Source organism: Parasteatoda tepidariorum, chromosome 5 (assembly GCF_982258835.1).
Source record: "Parasteatoda tepidariorum strain Cologne lab strain chromosome 5, Ptep-v5.0, whole genome shotgun sequence".
NCBI classification, from domain to species: domain Eukaryota; kingdom Metazoa; phylum Arthropoda; class Arachnida; order Araneae; family Theridiidae; genus Parasteatoda; species Parasteatoda tepidariorum.
Genome location: NC_141759.1, coordinates 81,873,604 through 81,899,552, shown reverse-complemented (window position 1 = coordinate 81,899,552; position 25,949 = coordinate 81,873,604). Strand labels below are relative to the sequence as shown.

Sequence of the window (25,949 nt, the reverse complement as noted above, 5' to 3'; positions counted from 1 at the left end):
CTAACTTCAAAGAAACCGTGATTTGCAAAGACTAGAGCGTCTTTTAAGGCTGTTTTTCAAAGGCTCCGTCGCAATACGAAATAAACCTTTTTTTCAAATAATATGTTATTTTTATAACTGCTGTGAGTTTGCAACTGTTACTCATGACTGTTATTTCAAGTTTAGCCTATCTGAAGTCTGCGCTGTCTACGCTTATTTTGAAAATGGCGCAAAACGTCAATGTGGAGAAAACCCACAGTTTTGTGAAAATGATTAGCGTTTGTGGTTTAATTTTTTAATATTTAAAAATTTACTCCACTACTGCATTATCTGAGAATACGCAGTGATTTTGATAATATTCAAAGTGGAAAAATGCCGCCAAATTGGCGATTTTTTAAAAAAGTTTAATAGCTTTTAAAATAAAGTTATTTGCCTGTTTTGAAGCCCAAATATTTCTTCACGGCAAGATTATATATATAGCTTAAAATCATCGCATTGCTTCAAGTGTAAGGCACTTAAACTATGGCTTTTTTTATTGAAGTGGTTGCGTTAAACATTTAACGCTACATTTTTATTGGCCGGGAAATCACGTGGTAGGATCCAGTTTTCCCTTATTCATTTCCGTATTGTTTTGGTTCTCACTAGTATAAAAATAATAAAAGTACTGTTTTTCTATAAATATTTTAGTTTGATTTGATACACATATAATTTAATAGGGTAGTATTTTTTATTTTCAAACTTAGTGGATAACAATTCGCGATCGCAACACTCGAATACGCCATCTGGGGAGAGACCGGTTTCATGCTTTTAGCCCTTCTCCCTTCCCTCTCCTCCTCTTTTCAGTTGTATAGGAATGTACTACGATATTTTCCCCTTTCTTAATATTTTTCCTTTTTATTTAATAAAAATATTTTTTAAAATTTCCATGATACTTTTCTTTAGAACTATGTTTAATGTAGTTTTCAGTTCCATATAGTTTTTCAAGTTAAAAGATTTTAATCTATATGAAAATCAAGGGAGAAACTAACGTACTTCCTTCCTCTATGACTTTCCACACGCTAATGGGGAAAGCATGTGAAGTGTTGCCATAGGAAAAGAGTTCTGCTCTTCGCCACCTGCAGCCCATTTCGATCGCCAATTGTAAAAAATGAGTGAAAACAATCCCACGGACAATGCGGCGGATTTAAGGTTATGTCGAGGTACGTCTCTTGTGAAAATCAATTGATTGTTAGGTTTTCTCTTTTCTAATTGCCATTTATATTTCACCAAATGATTTATTGCAAAATCTTTATTGCCACTATCCACTGCAGGTTCACAAGCTCTGGCAGACGTTACTGGTGAAGAAATTGATTATTGTGAGCGGCCTGTGATCCTTGCAGGAGATTTTAATGTGATTTTCTCGTTACCTGAAGCTGAAACATTATTAACCTTCCTTAAAGACAAATTTGGATTGGAAATGTTAAATGGTAGGAATGATCCAACAACCAAATGGGTGACTACCATTGGTGCAGTTTTTGCAAGAAATATTTAAAAAATAGAACTCAAACATTTCGTATCTTACTTTAGTTATCATAATCCCATTGTAAATGTTATAGATTTGGATATTTCTCCACTCGAAAATGATAATTAAAAGATGCGATCAATTGTGAATTGTAAGCAATGTTAATAAAGTTTGTCTTAAAGAAACAATATGATTTCACTAAAAATCAATTTCTACCCCTTCCTATTTTCATTTCCACATTACGAAGTTTCACTTCTTCCTCGCGGAGGGACTTCACGCACTATTTTTTCTTTCTTTAAAGACAGAGCTTGGAAAAACAGCATTTAAGGAAACTGAACTGAAAGCAAGAACACATCATCTTGCTGAAATAAATCGAAACATCCTTCATGTTACACTTGTTGTAACGCATTAAAACCAAGGCGGTGTCACTTTAGTTCAATGTATTTTGAAAATCATGCACTTCAGCAAAATAAAATTATCTAGTTTGTTTGCAAAACGTATTTCATTTTAAGTTTTTTTTGTGACATATTTTAAAAGATAAGAGCATTCCTTACTTTTTTCTTTGTTCCATTCAAATATTCTTTGTAAAGATCTGATCGAAGGTATCTTGCGTAGCTGTCATTCTTCATTAGAAGGTAAAGATGACTCTAAAAAATATAAAGTTTAAAAATCATGCATAGTTTTCAATGAAATATTGAACAGTTTCACAAAACCTATAAGTTTGTGACCGACTAATCTTTTTTTTTATATTTTTTTTTACCATAAGTACTTTAACATACCTCTTTCAAACTTTCATGTATGGAGAAAAAAACTGGTTACAAGGATTAATTTAAAAGGATATCTACAGTGTGACAATGATATTCGACAGTATTTTTTTTACTTTTTCTATTTCACCAAGAAAAAAAAAGAAGGACCACAGTTTGGGTCGCCTAAACAGGGTTACCACGGGCGACTAAAAATCCAATCTATAAAGCATACGAAAAAGAATGAGACTTCTAACTACACTAAGCTGCGCATGCTCATAAGAATAGACGTAGTTAAAAAAAAAACTGTTATCAGAAACATTAGAAGCGTCTTTCTGTACCATAAGTCTACTTTTCCACGTTTTATTAAAAAGAGAATCATTTTAAAGCTTTCTCTGTTTAACAACGAACGATTTTGATTTATTAATTTAGTTGCAACTTACGAATTACGAGACGTAAAAAAGCTTTTTTTTTTTTTTAGAATCTAGAATGTTGTACTTACGGCAGCTTCGTCGAAAACCCATCTATCCGGCTCTTCTACATTCTTTTTTGTGTTGGCAAAACTCTGGGAATCGATATTAACTGGAGTGTTGGCATCATCTTCCAAGAACTCACTGAAACAAGTAAAATAACATCAATCACATGTGAAAATAGAGACACCACTCGGTATTTGATAGGTAGGTAGGCACTTTATTTACGTCACACTACGGCTGCGCGATGGGCTATTGGCGACGGGCTGGGAAACTATCCTTAGGATGATCCGAAGACGGGCCATCGTAATTTCGATCCTCTGCAGAGAGGATGGCTCCCCTGCTTTGGTAGCCCGACGACCTGCGCGAAGTCGAGCACCTTACGGTAGAACAGTTTAACGAGGACCGATATCCCGCATTCTCAGTCCTCACGTAGGCTGATCAAAGCGGTCACCCACCCGCTTATTGACAGCAGCCAGAGATGCTTGATTTTGGTGTTCTACTGGGAACCGTGTCTCTACGATTAGTCCACTATGAGATCAATCGGTATTTGAAAATGTATGTTGAATTTAAAACCAGTCAGCCTCCTGGTACCGTACTGATGCTGTCATTTAGTGACAATGATGAAAATAAGAGTTTTTTCAGTATTTCTTTCAAGAATAAAAAATATAAAACAACTTTTATTCGACTCTCGAGTCATTAATAGTTTTAAAATTTTTTTCTTATTGGGGAAGTATATATAGCATATGCTTCCCCAATAAGAAAATATGAAGCATATATTTATGAACCCAATAAGATATATTATACTCCTATATGAAGCATATATTTTCTTATTGGGGAAGCCCATATTTTCTTATATGGGCATACTATATAAAAAAAGAGATTTTTTTAGTAAAGAGGTCGATATTTTCGATTAAAATAAGTTTTAAAAAAACTTTGCAGAACAAGGGGCGGATCCAGAAATTTGTCCTGGGGGGGGGTTATGGAATCAGATTCCCCCCTCCACAATTAGTTTTTTTTTTATAAATGTTTTTTTTTAAACTTTTTAAAAAAAAACTGGGGTTTTTAACGCTAGTCTTCTCATTTATTTTTTTCATAATAAACACTAGAATAATACACAAATAATTCAAGTATTCAAAATCTTTAAATAATAAATGTAATGCGTTTTTTAGAAACTTTGGCAAATCTGTCAATGATTTTTTTAAACATCCAAATCAATTTCTCGATTAGTGTTTAATGCGAGTCCATTTAATCGTTATTGATTTTGAGTTGCTCTAAGTCAATTTTTGAGAAGTCGAAGAGTTGAAAAGGGACGTTCTGCTGTTGCTGCACTAACTGGCAGAATTATTAAATTCTCAACAACATATTAATTGGAAAAAAAAATCGATTTTTCCGACCTACGTATATGCCCCCTTAAATAATTTTTAAAATATTTTATTTCTTTTGTAAACTATTAAAAAAAATATTATTTTTATTTTATTTTTAAATTTTGTTTTTTTTTTGGGAGGGGGGTCATGACCCCTATGACCCCCCGCTGGATCCGCCACTGTGCAGAACTACGTATTGACTATTGAAAAAGGTGCCACCATCTAGTAATGTTACTAAGTAAACGTCCACCATTTACTTGAATATACACTTTGTAGTTTTTTATGTTTCTAACATATCGTTTAGTTCTTTAACTTTTTGCGGAGGAAATAAAAGATCACGTTTTATTTACTTATGTGGCGTTATTAGTAGCAGGAGGTCCAAAGGTGTAGCAATGGCGCAACGCTTTTCAATCTATTTTAGCTGAAGTAGTTAGTCTTCTATTGCATGTGTCTGGTCAAAACTAAAATTGAAGGCAAATTCCTTAGAGCTCGAAAAAAAAAATTTATGAAGAAAAAACATCATCTGAAATCATTGTCTTATTCTTTTTTATAACCTGCGCAGCGACCGGACCTGGGTAGATCGTTACAGTTATTAGTATCCTATTTATAGTTCTATACGTAAATGTTCTATTAAACGCAAGAGATTTTAATTACTTAAAGATTCTACCTCCAGAATATACGCGATCGAAAAGCTGTTTAACCATCAACCTTTTCCATTCCATTTTTAAACTGATTCTAAATATATTGCTTTAAACAAAAATCATTGCACTTATAGAAAGTTCCACTCACAGAGAGCAATTGTTTTGCAGAACGATTAAAATTAATTCCTATTTTTTGAAGTGTTACAGTATTTAGTAGCCACCCCGTAGGAAATGGTGGAAATGGCCCCCATGGATCGACGTCAATGGATTAACGGTGGCTCTTTCCAGATTTTTGTGCAGCTCTATTAACTTTGAACACTAAACAATCAGCTTTATTTCGTTCATTCTGTTTATAAGTAGATTATTGTTATGAAACTTACTTCCAAATTTCCTTTACTTTATATCTTTAACAATTTTTTGCAGAACGATTAAAATTAATTCCTATTTTTTGAAGTGTTACAGTATTTAGTAGCCACCCTGTAGGAAATGCTGGAAATGGCCCCCATGCATCGACGTCAATGGATTAACGGTGACTCTTTCCAGATTTTTGTGCAGCTCTATTAACTTTGAACACTAAACGATCAGCTTTATTTCGTTCATTCTATTTATAAGTAGATTATTGTTATGAAACTTACTTCCAAATTTCCTTTACTTTATATCTTTAAAATTTTTTTGCAGAACGATTAAAATCTATTCCTATTTTTTGAAGTGTTACAGTATTTAGTAGCCACCCTGTAGGAAATGCTCGAAATGGCCCCCATGCATCGACGTCAATGGATTAACGGTGACTCTTTCCAGATTTTTGTGCAGCTCTATTAACTTTGAACACTAAACGATCAGCTTTATTTCGTTCATTCTGCTTATAAGTAGATTATTGTTATGAAACTTACTTCCAAATTTCCTTTACTTTATATCTTTAACAATTTTTTGCAGAACGATTAAAATCTATTCCTATTTCTTGAAGTGTTACAGTATTTAGTAGCCACCCTGTAGGAAATGCTGGAAATGGCCCCCATGCATCGACGTCAATGGATTAACGGTGACTCTTTCCAGATTTTTGTGCAGCTCTATTAACTTTGAACACTAAACGATCAGCTTTATTTCGTTCATTCTGCTTATAAGTAGATTATTGTTATGAAACTTACTTCCAAATTTCCTTTATCTTTAACAATTTTTTGCAGAACGATTAAAATCTATTCCTATTTCTTGAAGTGTTTCAGTATTTAGTAGCCACCCTGTAGAAAATGCTGGAAATGGCCCCCATGGATCGACGTCAATGGATTAACGGTGGCTCTTTCCAGATTTTTGTGCAGCTCTATTAACTTTGAACACTAAACGATCAGCTTTATTTCGTTCATTCTGTTTATAAGTAGATTATTGTTATGAAACTTACTTTCAAATCTCCTTTACTTTATATCTTTAACAATTTTTTGCAGAACGATTAAAATTAATTCCTATTTTTTGAAGTGTTACAGTATTTAGTAGCCACCCTGTAGGAAATGCTGGAAATGGCCCCCATGCATCGACGTCAATGGATTAACGGTGACTCTTTCCAGATTTTTGTGCAGCTCTATTAACTTTGAACACTAAACGATCAGCTTTATTTCGTTCATTCTGCTTATAAGTAGATTATTGTTATGAAACTTACTTCCAAATTTCCTTTACTTTATATCTTTAACAATTTTTTGCAGAACGATTAAAATCTATTCCTATTTCTTGAAGTGTTTCAGTATTTAGTAGCCACCCTGTAGGAAATGCTGGAAATGGCCCCCATGGATCGACGTCAATGGATTAACGGTGGCTCTTTCCAGATTTTTGTGCAGCTCTATTAACTTTGAACACTAAACGATCAGCTTTATTTCGTTCATTCTGTTTATAAGTAGATTATTGTTATGAAACTTACTTTCAAATTTCCTTTACTTTATATCTTTAACAATTTTTTGCAGAACGATTAAAATTAATTCCTATTTTTTGAAGTGTTACAGTATTTAGTAGCCACCCTGTAGGAAATGCTGGAAATGGCCCCCATGCATCGACGTCAATGGATTAACGGTGACGCTTTCCAGATTTTTGTGCAGCTCTATTAACTTTGAACACTAAACGATCAGCTTTATTTCGTTCATTCTGCTTATAAGTAGATTATTGTTATGAAACTTACTTCCAAATTTCCTTTACTTTATATCTTTAACAATTTTTTGCAGAACGATTAAAATCTATTCCTATTTCTTGAAGTGTTTCAGTATTTAGTAGCCACCCTGTAGGAAATGCTGGAAATGGCCCCCATGGATCGACGTCAATGGATTAACGGTGGCTCTTTCCAGATTTTTGTGCAGCTCTATTAACTTTGAACACTAAACGATCAGCTTTATTTCGTTCATTCTGTTTATAAGTAGATTATTGTTATGAAACTTACTTTCAAATTTCCTTTACTTTATATCTTTAACAATTTTTTGCAGAACGATTAAAATTAATTCCTATTTTTTGAAGTGTTACAGTATTTAGTAGCCACCCTGTAGGAAATGCTGGAAATGACCCCCATGCATCGACGTCAATGGATTAACGGTGACTCTTTCCAGATTTTTGTGCAGCTCTATTAACTTTGAACACTAAACGATCAGCTTTATTTCGTTCATTCTATTTATAAGTAGATTATTGTTATGAAACTTACTTCCAAATATCCTTTACTTTATATCTTTAAAAAATTTTTGCAGAACGATTAAAATCTATTCCTATTTTTTGAAGTGTTACAGTATTTAGTAGCCACCCTGTAGGAAATGCTGGAAATGGCCCCCATGGATCGACGTCAATGGATTAACGGTGGCTCTTTCCAGATTTTTGTGCAGCTCTATTAACTTTGAACACTAAACGATCAGCTTTATTTCGTTCATTCTGTTTATAAGTAGATTATTGTTATGAAACTTACTTTCAAATTTCCTTTACTTTATATCTTTAACAATTTTTTGCAGAACGATTAAAATTAATTCCTATTTTTTGAAGTGTTACAGTATTTAATAGCCACCCTGTAGGAAATGCTGGAAATGGCCCCCATGCATCGACGTCAATGGATTAACGGTGACTCTTTCCAGATTTTTGTGCAGCTCTATTAACTTTGAACACTAAACGATCAGCTTTATTTCGTTCATTCTGCTTATAAGTAGATTATTGTTATGAAACTTACTTCCAAATTTCCTTTACTTTATATCTTTAACAATTTTTTGCAGAACGATTAAAATCTATTCCTATTTCTTGAAGTGTTTCAGTATTTAGTAGCCACCCTGAAGGAAATGCTGGAAATGGCCCCCATGGATCGACGTCAATGGATTAACGGTGGCTCTTTCCAGATTTTTGTGCAGCTCTATTAACTTTGAACACTAAACGATCAGCTTTATTTCGTTCATTCTGTTTATAAGTAGATTATTGTTATGAAACTTACTTTCAAATTTCCTTTACTTTATATCTTTAACAATTTTTTGCAGAACGATTAAAATTAATTCCTATTTTTTGAAGTGTTACAGTATTTAGTAGCCACCCTGTAGGAAATGCTGGAAATGACCCCCATGCATCGACGTCAATGGATTAACGGTGACTCTTTCCAGATTTTTGTGCAGCTCTATTAACTTTGAACACTAAACGATCAGCTTTATTTCGTTCATTCTATTTATAAGTAGATTATTGTTATGAAACTTACTTCCAAATTTCCTTTACTTTATATCTTTAAAAAATTTTTGCAGAACGATTAAAATCTATTCCTATTTTTTGAAGTGTTACAGTATTTAGTAGCCACCCTGTAGGAAATGCTGGAAATGGCCCCCATGCATCGACGTCAATGGATTAACGGTGACTCTTTCCAGATTTTTGTGCAGCTCTATTAACTTTGAACACTAAACGATCAGCTTTATTTCGTTCATTCTGCTTATAAGTAGATTATTGTTATGAAACTTACTTCCAAATTTCCTTTACTTTATATCTTTAACAATTTTTTGCAGAACGATTAAAATTAATTCCTATTTTTTGAAGTGTTACAGTATTTAGTAGCCACCCTGTAGGAAATGCTGGAAATGGCCCCCATGCATCGACGTCAATGGATTAACGGTGACTCTTTCCAGATTTTTGTGCAGCTCTATTAACTTTGAACACTAAACGATCAGCTTTATTTCGTTCATTCTATTTATAAGTAGATTATTGTTATGAAACTTACTTCCAAATTTCCTTTACTTTATATCTTTAAAAAATTTTTGCAGAACGATTAAAATCTATTCCTATTTTTTGAAGTGTTACAGTATTTAGTAGCCACCCTGTAGGAAATGCTGGAAATGGCCCCCATGCATCGACGTCAATGGATTAACGGTGACTCTTTCCAGATTTTTGTGCAGCTCTATTAACTTTGAACACTAAACGATCAGCTTTATTTCGTTCATTCTGCTTATAAGTAGATTATTGTTATGAAACTTACTTCCAAATTTCCTTTACTTTATATCTTTAACAATTTTTTGCAGAACGATTAAAATCTATTCCTATTTCTTGAAGTGTTTCAGTATTTAGTAGCCACCCTGTAGGAAATGCTGGAAATGGCCCCCATGGATCGACGTCAATGGATTAACGGTGACTCTTTCCAGATTTTTGTGCACGAAATAAAGCTGGTCGTTTAGTGTTCAAAGTTAATAGAGCTCTATTAACTTTGAACACTAAACGACCAGCTTTATTTCGTTCATTCTGTTTATAAGTAGATTATTGTTATGAAACTTATACTTTCAAATTTCCTTTACTTTATATCTTTAACAATTTTTTGCAGAACGATTAAAATCTATTCCTATTTCTTGAAGTGTTTCAGTATTTAGTAGCCACCCTGTAGGAAATGCTGGAAATGGCCCCCATGGATCGACGTCAATGGATTAACGGTGGCTCTTTCCAGATTTTTGTGCAGCTCTATTAACTTTGAACACTAAACGATCAGCTTTATTTCGTTCATTCTGTTTATAAGTAGATTATTGTTATGAAACTTACTTTCAAATTTCCTTTACTTTATATCTTTAACAATTTTTTGCAGAACGATTAAAATTAATTCCTATTTTTTGAAGTGTTACAGTATTTAGTAGCCACCCTGTAGGAAATGCTGGAAATGACCCCCATGCATCGACGTCAATGGATTAACGGTGACTCTTTCCAGATTTTTGTGCAGCTCTATTAACTTTGAACACTAAACGATCAGCTTTATTTCGTTCATTCTATTTATAAGTAGATTATTGTTATGAAACTTACTTCCAAATTTCCTTTACTTTATATCTTTAAAAAATTTTTGCAGAACGATTAAAATCTATTCCTATTTTTTGAAGTGTTACAGTATTTAGTAGCCACCCTGTAGGAAATGCTGGAAATGGCCCCCATGCATCGACGTCAATGGATTAACGGTGACTCTTTCCAGATTTTTGTGCAGCTCTATTAACTTTGAACACTAAACGATCAGCTTTATTTCGTTCATTCTGCTTATAAGTAGATTATTGTTATGAAACTTACTTCCAAATTTCCTTTACTTTATATCTTTAACAATTTTTTGCAGAACGATTAAAATTAATTCCTATTTTTTGAAGTGTTACAGTATTTAGTAGCCACCCTGTAGGAAATGCTGGAAATGGCCCCCATGCATCGACGTCAATGGATTAACGGTGACTCTTTCCAGATTTTTGTGCAGCTCTATTAACTTTGAACACTAAACGATCAGCTTTATTTCGTTCATTCTATTTATAAGTAGATTATTGTTATGAAACTTACTTCCAAATTTCCTTTACTTTATATCTTTAAAAAATTTTTGCAGAACGATTAAAATCTATTCCTATTTTTTGAAGTGTTACAGTATTTAGTAGCCACCCTGTAGGAAATGCTGGAAATGGCCCCCATGCATCGACGTCAATGGATTAACGGTGACTCTTTCCAGATTTTTGTGCAGCTCTATTAACTTTGAACACTAAACGATCAGCTTTATTTCGTTCATTCTGCTTATAAGTAGATTATTGTTATGAAACTTACTTCCAAATTTCCTTTACTTTATATCTTTAACAATTTTTTGCAGAACGATTAAAATCTATTCCTATTTCTTGAAGTGTTTCAGTATTTAGTAGCCACCCTGTAGGAAATGCTGGAAATGGCCCCCATGGATCGACGTCAATGGATTAACGGTGACTCTTTCCAGATTTTTGTGCACGAAATAAAGCTGGTCGTTTAGTGTTCAAAGTTAATAGAGCTCTATTAACTTTGAACACTAAACGACCAGCTTTATTTCGTTCATTCTGTTTATAAGTAGATTATTGTTATGAAACTTATACTTTCAAATTTCCTTTACTTTATATCTTTAACAATTTTTTGCAGAACGATTAAAATCTATTCCTATTTCTTGAAGTGTTTCAGTATTTAGTAGCCACCCTGTAGGAAATGCTGGAAATGGCCCCCATGGATCGACGTCAATGGATTAACGGTGGCTCTTTCCAGATTTTTGTGCAGCTCTATTAACTTTGAACACTAAACGATCAGCTTTATTTCGTTCATTCTGTTTATAAGTAGATTATTGTTATGAAACTTACTTTCAAATTTCCTTTACTTTATATCTTTAACAATTTTTTGCAGAACGATTAAAATTAATTCCTATTTTTTGAAGTGTTACAGTATTTAGTAGCCACCCTGTAGGAAATGCTGGAAATGGCCCCCATGCATCGACGTCAATGGATTAACGGTGACTCTTTCCAGATTTTTGTGCAGCTCTATTAACTTTGAACACTAAACGATCAGCTTTATTTCGTTCATTCTATTTATAAGTAGATTATTGTTATGAAACTTACTTCCAAATTTCCTTTACTTTATATCTTTAAAAAATTTTTGCAGAACGATTAAAATCTATTCCTATTTTTTGAAGTGTTACAGTATTTAGTAGCCACCCTGTAGGAAATGCTGGAAATGGCCCCCATGCATCGACGTCAATGGATTAACGGTGACTCTTTCCAGATTTTTGTGCAGCTCTATTAACTTTGAACACTAAACGATCAGCTTTATTTCGTTCATTCTGCTTATAAGTAGATTATTGTTATGAAACTTACTTCCAAATTTCCTTTACTTTATATCTTTAACAATTTTTTGCAGAACGATTAAAATCTATTCCTATTTCTTGAAGTGTTTCAGTATTTAGTAGCCACCCCGTAGGAAATGCTGGAAATGGCCCCCATGGATCGACGTCAATGGATTAACGGTGGCTCTTTCCAGATTTTTGTGCAGCTCTATTAACTTTGAACACTAAACGATCAGCTTTATTTCGTTCATTCTGTTTATAAGTAGATTATTGTTATGAAACTTACTTCCAAATTTCCTTTACTTTATATCTTTAACAATTTTTTGCAGAACGATTAAAATTAATTCCTATTTTTTGAAGTGTTACAGTATTTAGTAGCCACCCTGTAGGAAATGCTGGAAATGGCCCCCATGCATCGACGTCAATGGATTAACGGTGACTCTTTCCAGATTTTTGTGCAGCTCTATTAACTTTGAACACTAAACGATCAGCTTTATTTCGTTCATTCTATTTATAAGTAGATTATTGTTATGAAACTTACTTCCAAATTTCCTTTACTTTATATCTTTAAAAAATTTTTGCAGAACGATTAAAATCTATTCCTATTTTTTGAAGTGTTACAGTATTTAGTAGCCACCCTGTAGGAAATGCTGGAAATGGCCCCCATGCATCGACGTCAATGGATTAACGGTGACTCTTTCCAGATTTTTGTGCAGCTCTATTAACTTTGAACACTAAACGATCAGCTTTATTTCGTTCATTCTGCTTATAAGTAGATTATTGTTATGAAACTTACTTCCAAATTTCCTTTACTTTATATCTTTAACAATTTTTTGCAGAACGATTAAAATCTATTCCTATTTCTTGAAGTGTTTCAGTATTTAGTAGCCACCCTGTAGGAAATGCTGGAAATGGCCCCCATGGATCGACGTCAATGGATTAACGGTGACTCTTTCCAGATTTTTGTGCACGAAATAAAGCTGGTCGTTTAGTGTTCAAAGTTAATAGAGCTCTATTAACTTTGAACACTAAACGACCAGCTTTATTTCGTTCATTCTGTTTATAAGTAGATTATTGTTATGAAACTTATACTTTCAAATTTCCTTTACTTTATATCTTTAACAATTTTTTGCAGAACGATTAAAATCTATTCCTATTTTTTGAAGTGTTACAGTATTTAGTAGCCACCCTGTAGGAAATGCTGGAAATGGCCCCCATGGATCGACGTCAATGGATTAACGGTGACTCTTTCCAGATTTTTGTGCAGCTCTATTAACTTTGAACACTAAACGATCAGCTTTATTTCGTTCATTCTGTTTATAAGTAGATTATTGTTATGAAACTTACTTCCAAATTTCCTTTACTTTATATCTTTAACAATTTTTTGCAGAACGATTAAAATCTATTCCTATTTCTTGAAGTGTTTCAGTATTTAGTAGCCACCCTGTAGGAAATGCTGGAAATGGCCCCCATGGATCGACGTCAATGGATTAACGTTGACTCTTTCCAGATTTTTGTGCACGAAATAAAGCTGGTCGTTTAGTGTTCAAAGTTAATAGAGCTCTATTAACTTTGAACACTAAACGACCAGCTTTATTTCGTTCATTCTGTTTATAAGTAGATTATTGTTATGAAACTTATACTTTCAAATTTCCTTTACTTTATATCTTTAACAATTTTTTGCAGAACGATTAAAATCTATTCCTATTTTTTGAAGTGTTACAGTATTTAGTAGCCACCCTGTAGGAAATGCTGGAAATGGCCCCCATGGATCGACGTCAATGGATTAACGGTGACTCTTTCCAGATTTTTGTGCAGCTCTATTAACTTTGAACACTAAACGATCAGCTTTATTTCGTTCATTCTGTTTATAAGTAGATTATTGTTATGAAACTTACTTTCAAATTTCCTTTACTTTATATCTTTAACAATTTTTTGCAGAACGATTAAAATTAATTCCTATTTTTTGAAGTGTTACAGTATTTAGTAGCCACCCTGTAGGAAATGCTGGAAATGGCCCCCATGCATCGACGTCAATGGATTAACGGTGACTCTTTCCAGATTTTTGTGCAGCTCTATTAACTTTGAACACTAAACGATCAGCTTTATTTCGTTCATTCTATTTATAAGTAGATTATTGTTATGAAACTTACTTCCAAATTTCCTTTACTTTATATCTTTAAAAAATTTTTGCAGAACGATTAAAATCTATTCCTATTTTTTGAAGTGTTACAGTATTTAGTAGCCACCCTGTAGGAAATGCTGGAAATGGCCCCCATGCATCGACGTCAATGGATTAACGGTGACTCTTTCCAGATTTTTGTGCAGCTCTATTAACTTTGAACACTAAACGATCAGCTTTATTTCGTTCATTCTGCTTATAAGTAGATTATTGTTATGAAACTTACTTCCAAATTTCCTTTACTTTATATCTTTAACAATTTTTTGCAGAACGATTAAAATCTATTCCTATTTCTTGAAGTGTTTCAGTATTTAGTAGCCACCCCGTAGGAAATGCTGGAAATGGCCCCCATGGATCGACGTCAATGGATTAACGGTGGCTCTTTCCAGATTTTTGTGCAGCTCTATTAACTTTGAACACTAAACGATCAGCTTTATTTCGTTCATTCTGTTTATAAGTAGATTATTGTTATGAAACTTACTTCCAAATTTCCTTTACTTTATATCTTTAACAATTTTTTGCAGAACGATTAAAATTAATTCCTATTTTTTGAAGTGTTACAGTATTTAGTAGCCACCCTGTAGGAAATGCTGGAAATGGCCCCCATGCATCGACGTCAATGGATTAACGGTGACTCTTTCCAGATTTTTGTGCAGCTCTATTAACTTTGAACACTAAACGATCAGCTTTATTTCGTTCATTCTATTTATAAGTAGATTATTGTTATGAAACTTACTTCCAAATTTCCTTTACTTTATATCTTTAAAAAATTTTTGCAGAACGATTAAAATCTATTCCTATTTTTTGAAGTGTTACAGTATTTAGTAGCCACCCTGTAGGAAATGCTGGAAATGGCCCCCATGCATCGACGTCAATGGATTAACGGTGACTCTTTCCAGATTTTTGTGCAGCTCTATTAACTTTGAACACTAAACGATCAGCTTTATTTCGTTCATTCTGCTTATAAGTAGATTATTGTTATGAAACTTACTTCCAAATTTCCTTTACTTTATATCTTTAACAATTTTTTGCAGAACGATTAAAATCTATTCCTATTTCTTGAAGTGTTTCAGTATTTAGTAGCCACCCTGTAGGAAATGCTGGAAATGGCCCCCATGGATCGACGTCAATGGATTAACGGTGACTCTTTCCAGATTTTTGTGCACGAAATAAAGCTGGTCGTTTAGTGTTCAAAGTTAATAGAGCTCTATTAACTTTGAACACTAAACGACCAGCTTTATTTCGTTCATTCTGTTTATAAGTAGATTATTGTTATGAAACTTATACTTTCAAATTTCCTTTACTTTATATCTTTAACAATTTTTTGCAGAACGATTAAAATCTATTCCTATTTTTTGAAGTGTTACAGTATTTAGTAGCCACCCTGTAGGAAATGCTGGAAATGGCCCCCATGGATCGACGTCAATGGATTAACGGTGACTCTTTCCAGATTTTTGTGCAGCTCTATTAACTTTGAACACTAAACGATCAGCTTTATTTCGTTCATTCTGTTTATAAGTAGATTATTGTTATGAAACTTACTTCCAAATTTCCTTTACTTTATATCTTTAACAATTTTTTGCAGAACGATTAAAATTAATTCCTATTTTTTGAAGTGTTACAGTATTTAGTAGCCACCCTGTAGGAAATGCTGGAAATAGCCCCCATGCATCGACGTCAATGGACTCTTTCCAGATTTTTGTGCAGCTCTATTAACTTTGAACACTAAATGACCAGCTTTATTTCGTTCATTCTGTTTATAAGTAGATTATTGTTATGAAACTTACTTCCAAATTTCCTTTACTTTATATCTTTAACAATTTTTTGCAGAACGATTAAAATTAATTCCTATTTTTTGAAGTGTTACAGTATTTAGTAGCCACCCTGTAGAAAATGCTGGAAATGGCCCCCATGCATCGACGTCAATGGACTCTTTCCAGATTTTTGTGCAGCTCTATTAACTTTGAACACTAAATGACCAGCTTTATTTCGTTCATTCTGTTTATAAGTAGATTATTGTTATGAAACTTACTTCCAAATTTCCTTTACTTTACTTTCCACATCAGCAGCGTTCACTTGTTTCAATTCTTGAACAGCATCATAGAATCTACGGAAAAATAGTATCATTGTTGAATATGATTTGAACAATGTGAACATTGCTAACACAAACTTACTGGGAATGGAGGGTATTTTTCTATCTGCACTATCTACTAGTGCGTAGATAGTGGTAGTGCGGATATATCGCTATTATATCCCGTGTGCATTTTTGAGATTAAATATTGTGAGCGGTTATCATTTTATATAGAATACGAAAATTAATGGTAGAGACTCACGATTGGAGGAATCACGAAATCACGACTCAAACCGTGCTATCCAAACGAGTTAGGAAATGTTTTCGAAAAAAAAAAGAAAAAAAATTACGCCTAATCTAATACAATCAAAACTAAGTCGACAGAACTATAGGTTTAGAAGTATAAAAAGGAGTTTTTTTTTAAATTTTGTGTGAAATTATACTAATATCCTTTTCGTAAGCAACAAAAGAAACAATGCATCAGTAATGTCAATCATGTTAGAAAGTATCGGTACAAAACTGAATTTTTTTTACTTGAAAACGTATATAAACGTACACTATTAATGATATCCACCTTGCTCATTAGTCTCCTTCGATTTAGTGTGAAAAATATGCCTGGAGCAGCGATTCTCAATTTTTTTTTCTAAGCAATGGAACCCTAAATGTTTAATCTTCTTTTACCGGAACCCTCACTTCATAAATAAAAATTCCCACGTTGTTCCTTAGTCTCATTCGATTTAGTGTGAAAAATATGCTCAGGGCAGCGATTCCCATTTTTCTTAAGCAATGGAACCCTAAATGCTCAACCTTCTTTCAGCGGATCCCTCAATTTATGAATAAAATTCTTACTTTGCTCATTAGTCTCCTTCGATTTAGTGTGAAAAATATGCCTGGAGCAGCGATTCTCAATTTTTTTTCTAAGCAATGGAACCCTAAATGTTTAATCTTCTTTTACCGGAACCCTCACTTCATAAATAAAAATTCCCACGTTGTTCCTTAGTCTCATTCGATTTAGTGTGAAAAATATGCTCAGGGCAGCGATTCCCATTTTTCTTAAGCAATGGAACCCTAAATGCTCAACCTTCTTTCAGCGGATCCCTCAATTTATGAATAAAATTCTTACTTTGCTCATTAGTCTCCTTCGATTTAGTGTGAAAAATATGCCTGGAGCAGCGATTCTCAATTTTTTTTTCTAAGCAATGGAACCCTAAATGTTTAATCTTCTTTTACCGGAACCCTCACTTCATAAATAAAAATTCCCACGTTGTTCCTTAGTCTCATTCGATTTAGTGTGAAAAATATGCTCAGGGCAGCGATTCCCATTTTTCTTAAGCAATGGAACCCTAAATGCTCAACCTTCTTTCAGCGGATCCCTCAATTTATGAATAAAATTCTTACTTTGCTCATTAGTCTCCTTCGATTTAGTGTGAAAAATATGCCTGGAGCAGCGATTCTCAATTTTTTTTCTAAGCAATGGAACCCTAAATGTTTAATCTTCTTTTACCGGAACCCTCACTTCATAAATAAAAATTCCCACGTTGTTCCTTAGTCTCATTCGATTTAGTGTAAAAAATATGCTCAGGGCAGCGATTCCCATTTTTCTTAAGCAATGGAACCCTAAATGCTCAACCTTCTTTCAGCGGATCCCTCAATTTATGAATAAAATTCTTACTTTGCTCATTAGTCTCCTTCGATTTAGTGTGAAAAATATGCCTGGAGCAGCGATTCTCAATTTTTTTTCTAAGCAATGGAACCCTAAATGTTTAATCTTCTTTTACCGGAACCCTCACTTCATAAATAAAAATTCTCACGTTGTTCCTTAGTCTCATTCGATTTAGTGTGAAAAATATGCTTAGGGCAGCGTTTCCCAAATTTTTTTAAGCTATGAAACCCTAAATTTTCCGCCTTCTTTTAATGCAACCCTCACTTCATGAATAAAAATTAGCATGTAAACATATTAAGTAAAAAAAAAAAAAAAAAAAGACAAATTACTGATTGTGAAGAATGAAATTTTTGGTGTACGCATAAGCTGAAAATCAATAGAATAAGCTGAATTATTGTTTTTGTTGAAGTGAAAACGAATAAGAACTGGAATAGATGTTGAAATCTTTTAATCAAGATTTGGAATTAAAAAATTTGATGGAAAATACTTATAAAAATTTCATTTTTTTATAAAGATGTCATTTCATAATTTTATTGTTATTCGAAAAATATTCACAGGCATTTAATTACATAATTTCATAAAGATTAATTAATTTACTGGGTAAAGCAGTGTTTCCCAACGTGGGGTCCACGCCCCACCGGGGGGCAATTTGATTACTAAGGGGGGCAATTCGAAAATGGACTCTACATGAGTTTAACCCTTTTGCTCCGGGCCATTTAAATGCAATGTTAGATTTCGGTGCCGAAATTGAAAGAAAAAAGTAAATTCTTAAATAATTGCGGCCAATAAATATTATAAATTCGTTTGACGAGAACAAAATATCAACTGGGTTTTTGGCGTCATCAAGTTAACCTCTCTGCAGCAGACGGCAGGCTCCGCGTGGATCCCCGGAAAAAATCATGCTATAGGAGGGAATTTAATAAAACCGTCACTATCAGCATTTCTTAAAATGGTTCTTGACAAAGTTGTAAAAGCTATGCCACTCAGTAACAACGCTGTTAGCAGAAAAATAGACAAAATGAGTGAAGATATTGAAAAACAACTTGTTGAAAAGCTGAAAACTAGAAAATTCTCAGTGCAAACGGATGAATCAACTTTGATAGACAGTGTGGCAGTATTGATAACTTATGTAAGATATATTGATAAAGGGCATTTTGCTGAAGAAATGTTGTTCTGTAAACGATTAGAAAGCACTACTACCTCCAAAGATTTATATAATAAGCTAAAAAAAACTACTTAGATGTCAATAATATACCAATATAAAATATAGCATCTTGTGCTGCAGATGGTGCTCCTAATATGATGGGCAAGAAAAACGGCTGCTTAAAATTGATATAAGATGAGAATCCATGCAGGAATGATTTTTGTGCATAGGGAAAACTTGGTAGCTAAAAACATCTCGCCTGTTCTAAATGAAGTACTACGTTCAGTAATAAAGTGTATCAATGCTATTGAAACTAATGCGAGCGTCTCTTCAAGCTATTTTGTGAAGGAAAAAAAACAGACCATATGAGACTTTTATTTCACACTGAAGTAAGATGGCTCTCTAAAGGGAACTTCTTGAAAAGATTTATGAAACTGTTTTATACTCTTTGTGATTTTTTTAGTGACAAACCTGAAATGAAGTATCTGTTAACAGTCGATTGTAAAGCATTTGTGAGTTATTTAGCCGATATCTTTGAAAAACTAAATACTAGATTAAATAAGCAACTTCAAGGAACAAATAAAACTCTTGTTAATGCAAAAACGAGGATATTGGGCTTTATTACCCTTATTGAGTTATGTCAGAAATATATTAACAACAAAAACATTGAACAGTTTCATTGGCTCCAAAAATGTGAAGTAAATGATACCGCTTTACTTGTTATTGTCGATCATCTGAAAATTCTATCAGCCGATTTAAAAGAAAGATTTTCTGACTTAAAACAAATTGATTTTCCTACATGGATGATGCAGTCAATGTTAGTGGATTTGTCTGATATATCAAATATGCTGTATCAAGAAGAACTCGCAGAAATGCAAAATGATGAGTCAGTTAAAAGTTTATTTAATATAAAAGGAGTGATGGCATGGGTTTGTGAGGAAACAGAAATCAAATAACCAAATTCAACCAACTGTGCAAGAAAACTATTGTTACCGTTTCCATCTTCATGTTTAGCTGAATGTGGATTTAGTGCTGTAAGTGATTTACTGGTAGAAAAAAAAGAAATCGTCTGGATATAAAAAACGGGGTGCGGGTGACTTGAAACTGAAGCTAACCAAATCAGAACCTAACATAAAATCTCTGTGCAACAAGCATCAAGCGCAAGGATCTCACTAAATTAAAATATTAAATTATTATAGGAAAATCTTTATTAAAATTATTTAGAATTTGAATTTTAGTTTTTCATTATATGTTTTGAAAATTTACTTACTGTGTTTCGTTAACTATTTCCTAGTGATTTTTTCCTAAAACCCATCATTTAAGTTTCTTAAACGAACAATTCAATTTTTTTTTAATATTAAAAATTACGTATATGTTACATAGGGGGGCATAAAAATCTTAGAAAGGCTTAGGTGGGGCATGGCACAAAAAAGGTTGGGAAACACTGGGGTAAAGAGTCCCAATTTTAGGACTTCCGTGGAACTTTAGCGTTCCGCGGAACAATTTTTGGGAACGCTGGTCTGGAGAGTTTGCTCTATGGCATTGTCAAACATCGAATGCTTTTTATGGAAAGAACAATCACTCACTTGAGGTTTTCAGCGCTAAATTCTTTGTCGAGGAATTTATAAAATTGTTCTCTTCCCGCTGGATCTTTTAGAAGCTCTTGTAACGAGAAAGCCCATTTCTTCACTCTTCGTACGCTCACTTCTTTCCTGTTTTAAAAGAGAGAATAAAAAATAAACATAAATCACAGACAGAATGTCCTAAATTAGACAAACGGCTTTTAAAAACGTATAACATGAAAACGGTTAAAGTTTTATTTAAAAAAAATTGCAGCAAATTTTAAGAGGCAAAGCAAATATTTTTCCTTCTAGAAATTTTTATTTTTGGTTAGTTTTTCAAACAGATGCAAAAATATCTCTATTGTTCTATAGCGCCATCTGTCAACAAAATGTTGAACTGAAACCAGAATTTCTAAGAATATAATTGGCTGCAATAATAATTTTTTTTAAAACTTTAACCCTTTTCGTGTCATATATTTTTGAAAACCGTCAATCTAATTAAAGATTGTAGTTCAAAATGCTGGAAGCATCTATTTGGTAAAAACGATGTACGGTATGGAAAATAAAAAGCACCTTAGTTAATTTTGATGTAGAGAGTGGATTTTCACTTACTATTTAAGACGCAATGTCAATAATTCAAGAACTTAATCTCAAATATGCTAATTAATTTGTGTCAAAAAGATTTTAAATCACGGCAGCAGACACAAAAGCGTACTTTTTCTGATAAAAATACCTTTTTATCGATGGTGATCCTGATATCGATATTCTTGATCCTGAAAATATGGGAAGTAACAGCTATCTGGATAATATAGTCTGAATAATTTAGTCAGAAGAAATTTCGAAAATTTTAAATTTATATTTATTATTTTTTTCTACATATTTCCTCTTATCAATTTCCACCTTTCTTTATATATGTTCTATGTAGTTTTCAGTTCCATATAGTCAGGGCCGGCTTATGCATGTCGCGGCCCCTAGGCAATGCTTGTCACGGGCCCCCTCCCCTACCGTCTTCTAACTTCCTAATTATTATATATCCCAGTATATTATATATAGTATATTATCACATTATTCAATAAAAATATTGAATCAAACGAAAAGAATATAAGTAATTAATATATGCATTTAAAAAAATCATACAATAAGCTTAAATATTAACTCTTCTAATTTTTTTTGTTACATAATCGTTCAAGACATCCTGAAAGTTAACCTTTTCCAATACATCATTTTCAATTGCCATTAAGGCCAATGAATTTAAACGGTTTTGAGACATAGTTGAACGAAGACAGTTTTTAATTAATTTCAATTCTCGGTGGCTAGTTCTTCCCCTTTGTGGTTCTGTATGAGAAGAAATTTAAGAAAACGTTCAGCCGAAGTGAAAATTCAACAATTACATTAAAAATGTTGTCTATGACACAATACAACGTATGTATTTAGCGGATCGGGGAATTCCCCAGTCATGCGACGAACGAACCAGTACTGCCAACCTTATTTTTACATACTCTTTGGTAGCTTGGCCATAGAATATACATACCTATGGTAGGTACCAGAACAGGAAGTGTGCATTCACAACGTAGAATTTTGCGCGTTTTTCAAGCGTGTTGTGTTAAAAAAGCTGCTCTTGCTGTATAGTTATCTGATTAGTCGGCGTTAAAATTACCGTGATAAAATTGCTTGAGATTATATTACTGCGTTATATATGAACTAACTACCATAATATTAATATCTAATTTGCAATGCGCTCAGAAATGTACTAAAATAGCGTCGATATAATGTACAGAGCAAGACAATCGTCATTGAAATTTCGAATTAAATTTTTACTGTTTAAGAAACATTGTCAATTTTTTTCTCTGTAGCACAGGACCCCTAGGCAGTTGCCTACAGTGCCTAATGGATAAAACGGCCTTGCATATAGTTTCCTAGCTTAAAATTTTTTAATCTATTTGAAAATCAAGACAGAAACTAACGTACTTCCTTCTCCTGTGACTCTCCACACGCTAATGATGAAGGCGAAGTGTTGTATTAGGAAAAGAGTTCTGTTCTACGTCACCTGTAGCCCATTTCGATCGCCAATCCTGAGAAAGGTTAGCCAGTTGCCGATCGTATGACAAAAATATTTAAAATGACAAAAGCATTTAAATTTTTAATAGATTTGGTAGAGTAAAGTTCTTATTTTTTTTAATGTTGGTATAATTGAAACTTATTGCGAGTATTTCTAGAACATCTATATTTAGGATAATGCAACGACGTCAATATGCACAAGAATTCTTTTTATATGAAATGACACCTGCTGTTTAAGAAAAATTATTTCCAGTTTCGTTACAAATTTGCTACTCCAAAAATTTTGGGTCGCAAAGCAGTTTTAGGGATAATAAATTTAAAATACCAAATTCCAAGAAAAATGTTAAATTCACATTTATTTTTTGGGGATAACAATAAATGAAATTATCATTAATTTTAACTAGCAAATATTTTTTTTCATTTTATAATTTTATATTCGCAAACAACGAATTTAATCTCCTTTATTAATTCTATAAATAGATTTTAGATATTTTTTCATTCACTAAACAAAAATGTTACAAAAATATAACACAGTTCCATAAAAATATTCATTAATACAAACTTGAATAAAATACCTAGTTGCTTTTTAGCTGTATACATCACTAACTTCATTGACTTGTGTATAGTACCTAAATACATTGAGTTATTTAATAACTATTTTTCAGAAAATTTTAGTTTTGTAGCGAAAAGCGTAATGCACCTAAAGCAGGAATAAAAATCACCATAAATTAATAAATTTTAAGAAAATAGTAAAACAAAAGAACTAAAACAATTAGTAAATCTGCAATAACGATTGGTTTAATAGTGTATGACAACCTAAAAATGCTTTAAGAAAATAATAATATAAATCAATAATATTACGTTTTACAAACGAAAATGTTTATTAAGAATTCATTATTAAATATTATTGCTTCATTAATAAAAATATAATATTTAATAAATATTTAATTTTCGTTAAACAGCAGTTTTTATACCTAAAATATATTTAACTAGTACGAAAGGTTTAAAACAGCATAAAAGCAGACGATGAAACAAAATAAGTGATGAAAAAAATCTGTTTTGTTTGGCGCGCATTAAGGTTGTATCAATTGGTTAATAGTACTTCAAGAAGAAGATCGCGGATACCCACACATGTGACCTAAGACGCCAGCGACAGCTGATAGTTTATAAGCAAAATGGTGTATAAAAGTTGAGCTAAGCTTTGCCACATAACTTTAAAATGTTAATGAACGAGACGATATTAAAATACGGCACCATATCGCACATCGAATTTGTTCCAATATAATTTTTTCTCGCCTATATCTTTTACTTAACTTAGATTTAATATTTGTTTATGCATTTTATTGTAACCGTGATATATTTTTATTTTTTGCACCTGGTAATTTCGATACATAATTAGCTTGTTTATGTTCTACATACATTAGCTTGGTTATGTTCACATTCTTCGTGTCTGTCTTTGTGTTTAGTAAGAATTTTGAAGATTGCAGCTCTCAAGATGCTTTGAGAGTCAAAAATATAAATTCGTCGACCTATTTTTTCTAAGAAAGTACGTTTTTGCGTCGAATTTCGTGCTTCATATATCGTTTGCACTAATTAATTAGCATATTTAAGTCACGTCCCCTCGTATTAATTAGGATTGCATTCTATTATAAGTGAAAATCCGACAACTAGATCGTAAGTTACTCAGTAAGCGTTCACCATTATCATCTTACGTTTGTTTTTCCATCTCCCATGCTTCAGTGCTGTCAGATATCCAAGGATTGGAATACTCGGGTGAAGTGAGGAAGGAATCATATTCTACGTATTGTTCGAAATAATGGACGTACCTGCAAAAAATTAGAATGTTTTTTGTTTTTTTTTAATTCGTAAGAAAAATTAAAAATAAGCAAAAATTTTGGCAGAGTTTCATAAATCCTTCAAACTTACAGAAACACAATTTTTCTAATTATTTTCTTACATGAGCTGCCACTAATTTTGTCATGTATGTGTTACTGTGAAATTGGAGGTTGTTGACTTCACTGTTGTAGTTACCAAAAGAACCTTTTATTCTTAACTACTAAATTAATAACATAAATGTAGCACGGAAAAAATATTACGTAACAAAACAAAACAAAATTTCATGTTTAATTTAACAAAAAAACTCACCTTATGAGAAAAAACACAAGAAAGTTCAACTAAAAAGAAGAAAAGGAATTTTCTACTAATTCTTTTAAAAAACAAAGAGAAAACGTGAACCACCAATACAATATGTCCTTTTTTAATTTCATGCTTTTTGCCAACCTGGTTAAATATGACTCGTCAATCTTCAACAGCAATTTAAGTTCTGTTCTTTGAAAATAATCGTCTGCTACTATGTCTTTGAAAATAATCGTCTGCTACTATGTCTTTGAAAATAATCGTCTGCTACTATGTCAATCTTCAACAATCACATAGTCGCTTTGGTAAATGTCCGAAATATATACTAGGTCTAGTTAAGTGCCAATCCGGGGTATACATTTGCCTGGTATGCCCTACATCAATGTGTTTTTAAAAGTCAAGTGCCACTGTTTGATATACCATGACAGCCTGGCGGTATGTCCAGGAAATCCTGCAACCACATGTGTTGCCACTCATGCAACGGCTCCCAGGAGCCATTTTTCAGCAAGACAATGCTCGGCCTCATACGGCAAGGGTGTCACAAGACTTTCTCCGTACTGTTACTACCCTTCCTTGGCCTTCCCGATCCCCAGATTTGTACCCAATCGGGAATATCTGGGATTATTTGGGATTGCGAGTTGGGCATCCCACGAGTTTGAATGAACTAGAGGCAAGGTTACAGCAAATATGGAACGAAATGTCTCAAGACATCATACAGAACTTGTATGCCTCAATGCCCGATCGTATCGTATCGTGCATTCGCCCTACAGGGGGTTTAACGAGGTATTAACTCCTCCGTTCTTTAGCCCTTTTCTCTGAAATAAATTATCCTATTTCTTTAATTTCCTAATCATTTACTTATACCAAACTAGTCATTACGTATGTAAAATTTTGTTTCATTTTGACGACTCCTTCTAGGTGCGCTTTTTTGTCCATGAGTGTTCATTTGCCTGGTATGCCCTACATCAATGTTTTTTTAGGTTCAGTACCGATGCCCGGTATACCCAACACTGATTTTTTTAAGTGGCACTGACCAATGTGTTTCTAACCGGTACTCCGAACGCTGATGTTTCTCCTAATCTCTCATCAGTAGATATTAATGTATCGAATAAATATAATAATATCAACGAATAAATTAATATCAAATCGGATACGACAAATATTTCTGACATTCTCCGAAGCTGTGATTGTTGACATTCACCGGTGAAAGTCAACATTAGCTTGATTTCGGCCTTTCATATAGAGTCAGAATATTCAAATGATTTCACAATGATGATAATACAACTCCAATTCAAAATGTTAGAATAATGATAAGTAAAGCACATAGTGGTTTGAGATATGCATTTATTTTGGTAAAAATGAATACCTGAGAATTTTG

The 25,949-nt window shown here is 33.0% G+C and overlaps 1 protein-coding gene across 1 annotated transcript in view; it reads right to left on the bottom strand.

Moving 5' to 3' along the window:
• Positions 1-25,949, bottom strand: part of LOC107447701 (regulator of G protein signaling 7-like) — a 73,366-nt gene that overhangs the window by 779 nt on the left and 46,638 nt on the right. Inside the window, exons 11-15 of the mRNA XM_087164408.1 lie at positions 24,148-24,261; positions 20,402-20,527; positions 15,970-16,044; positions 2,726-2,837; positions 2,035-2,127 (exon numbers count right to left, since the gene is read on the bottom strand). Of these exons, the coding sequence (XP_087020534.1) occupies positions 2,035-2,127; positions 2,726-2,837; positions 15,970-16,044; positions 20,402-20,527; positions 24,148-24,261 (520 nt within the window). The remainder of the gene's footprint in view (positions 1-2,034; positions 2,128-2,725; positions 2,838-15,969; positions 16,045-20,401; positions 20,528-24,147; positions 24,262-25,949) is intronic.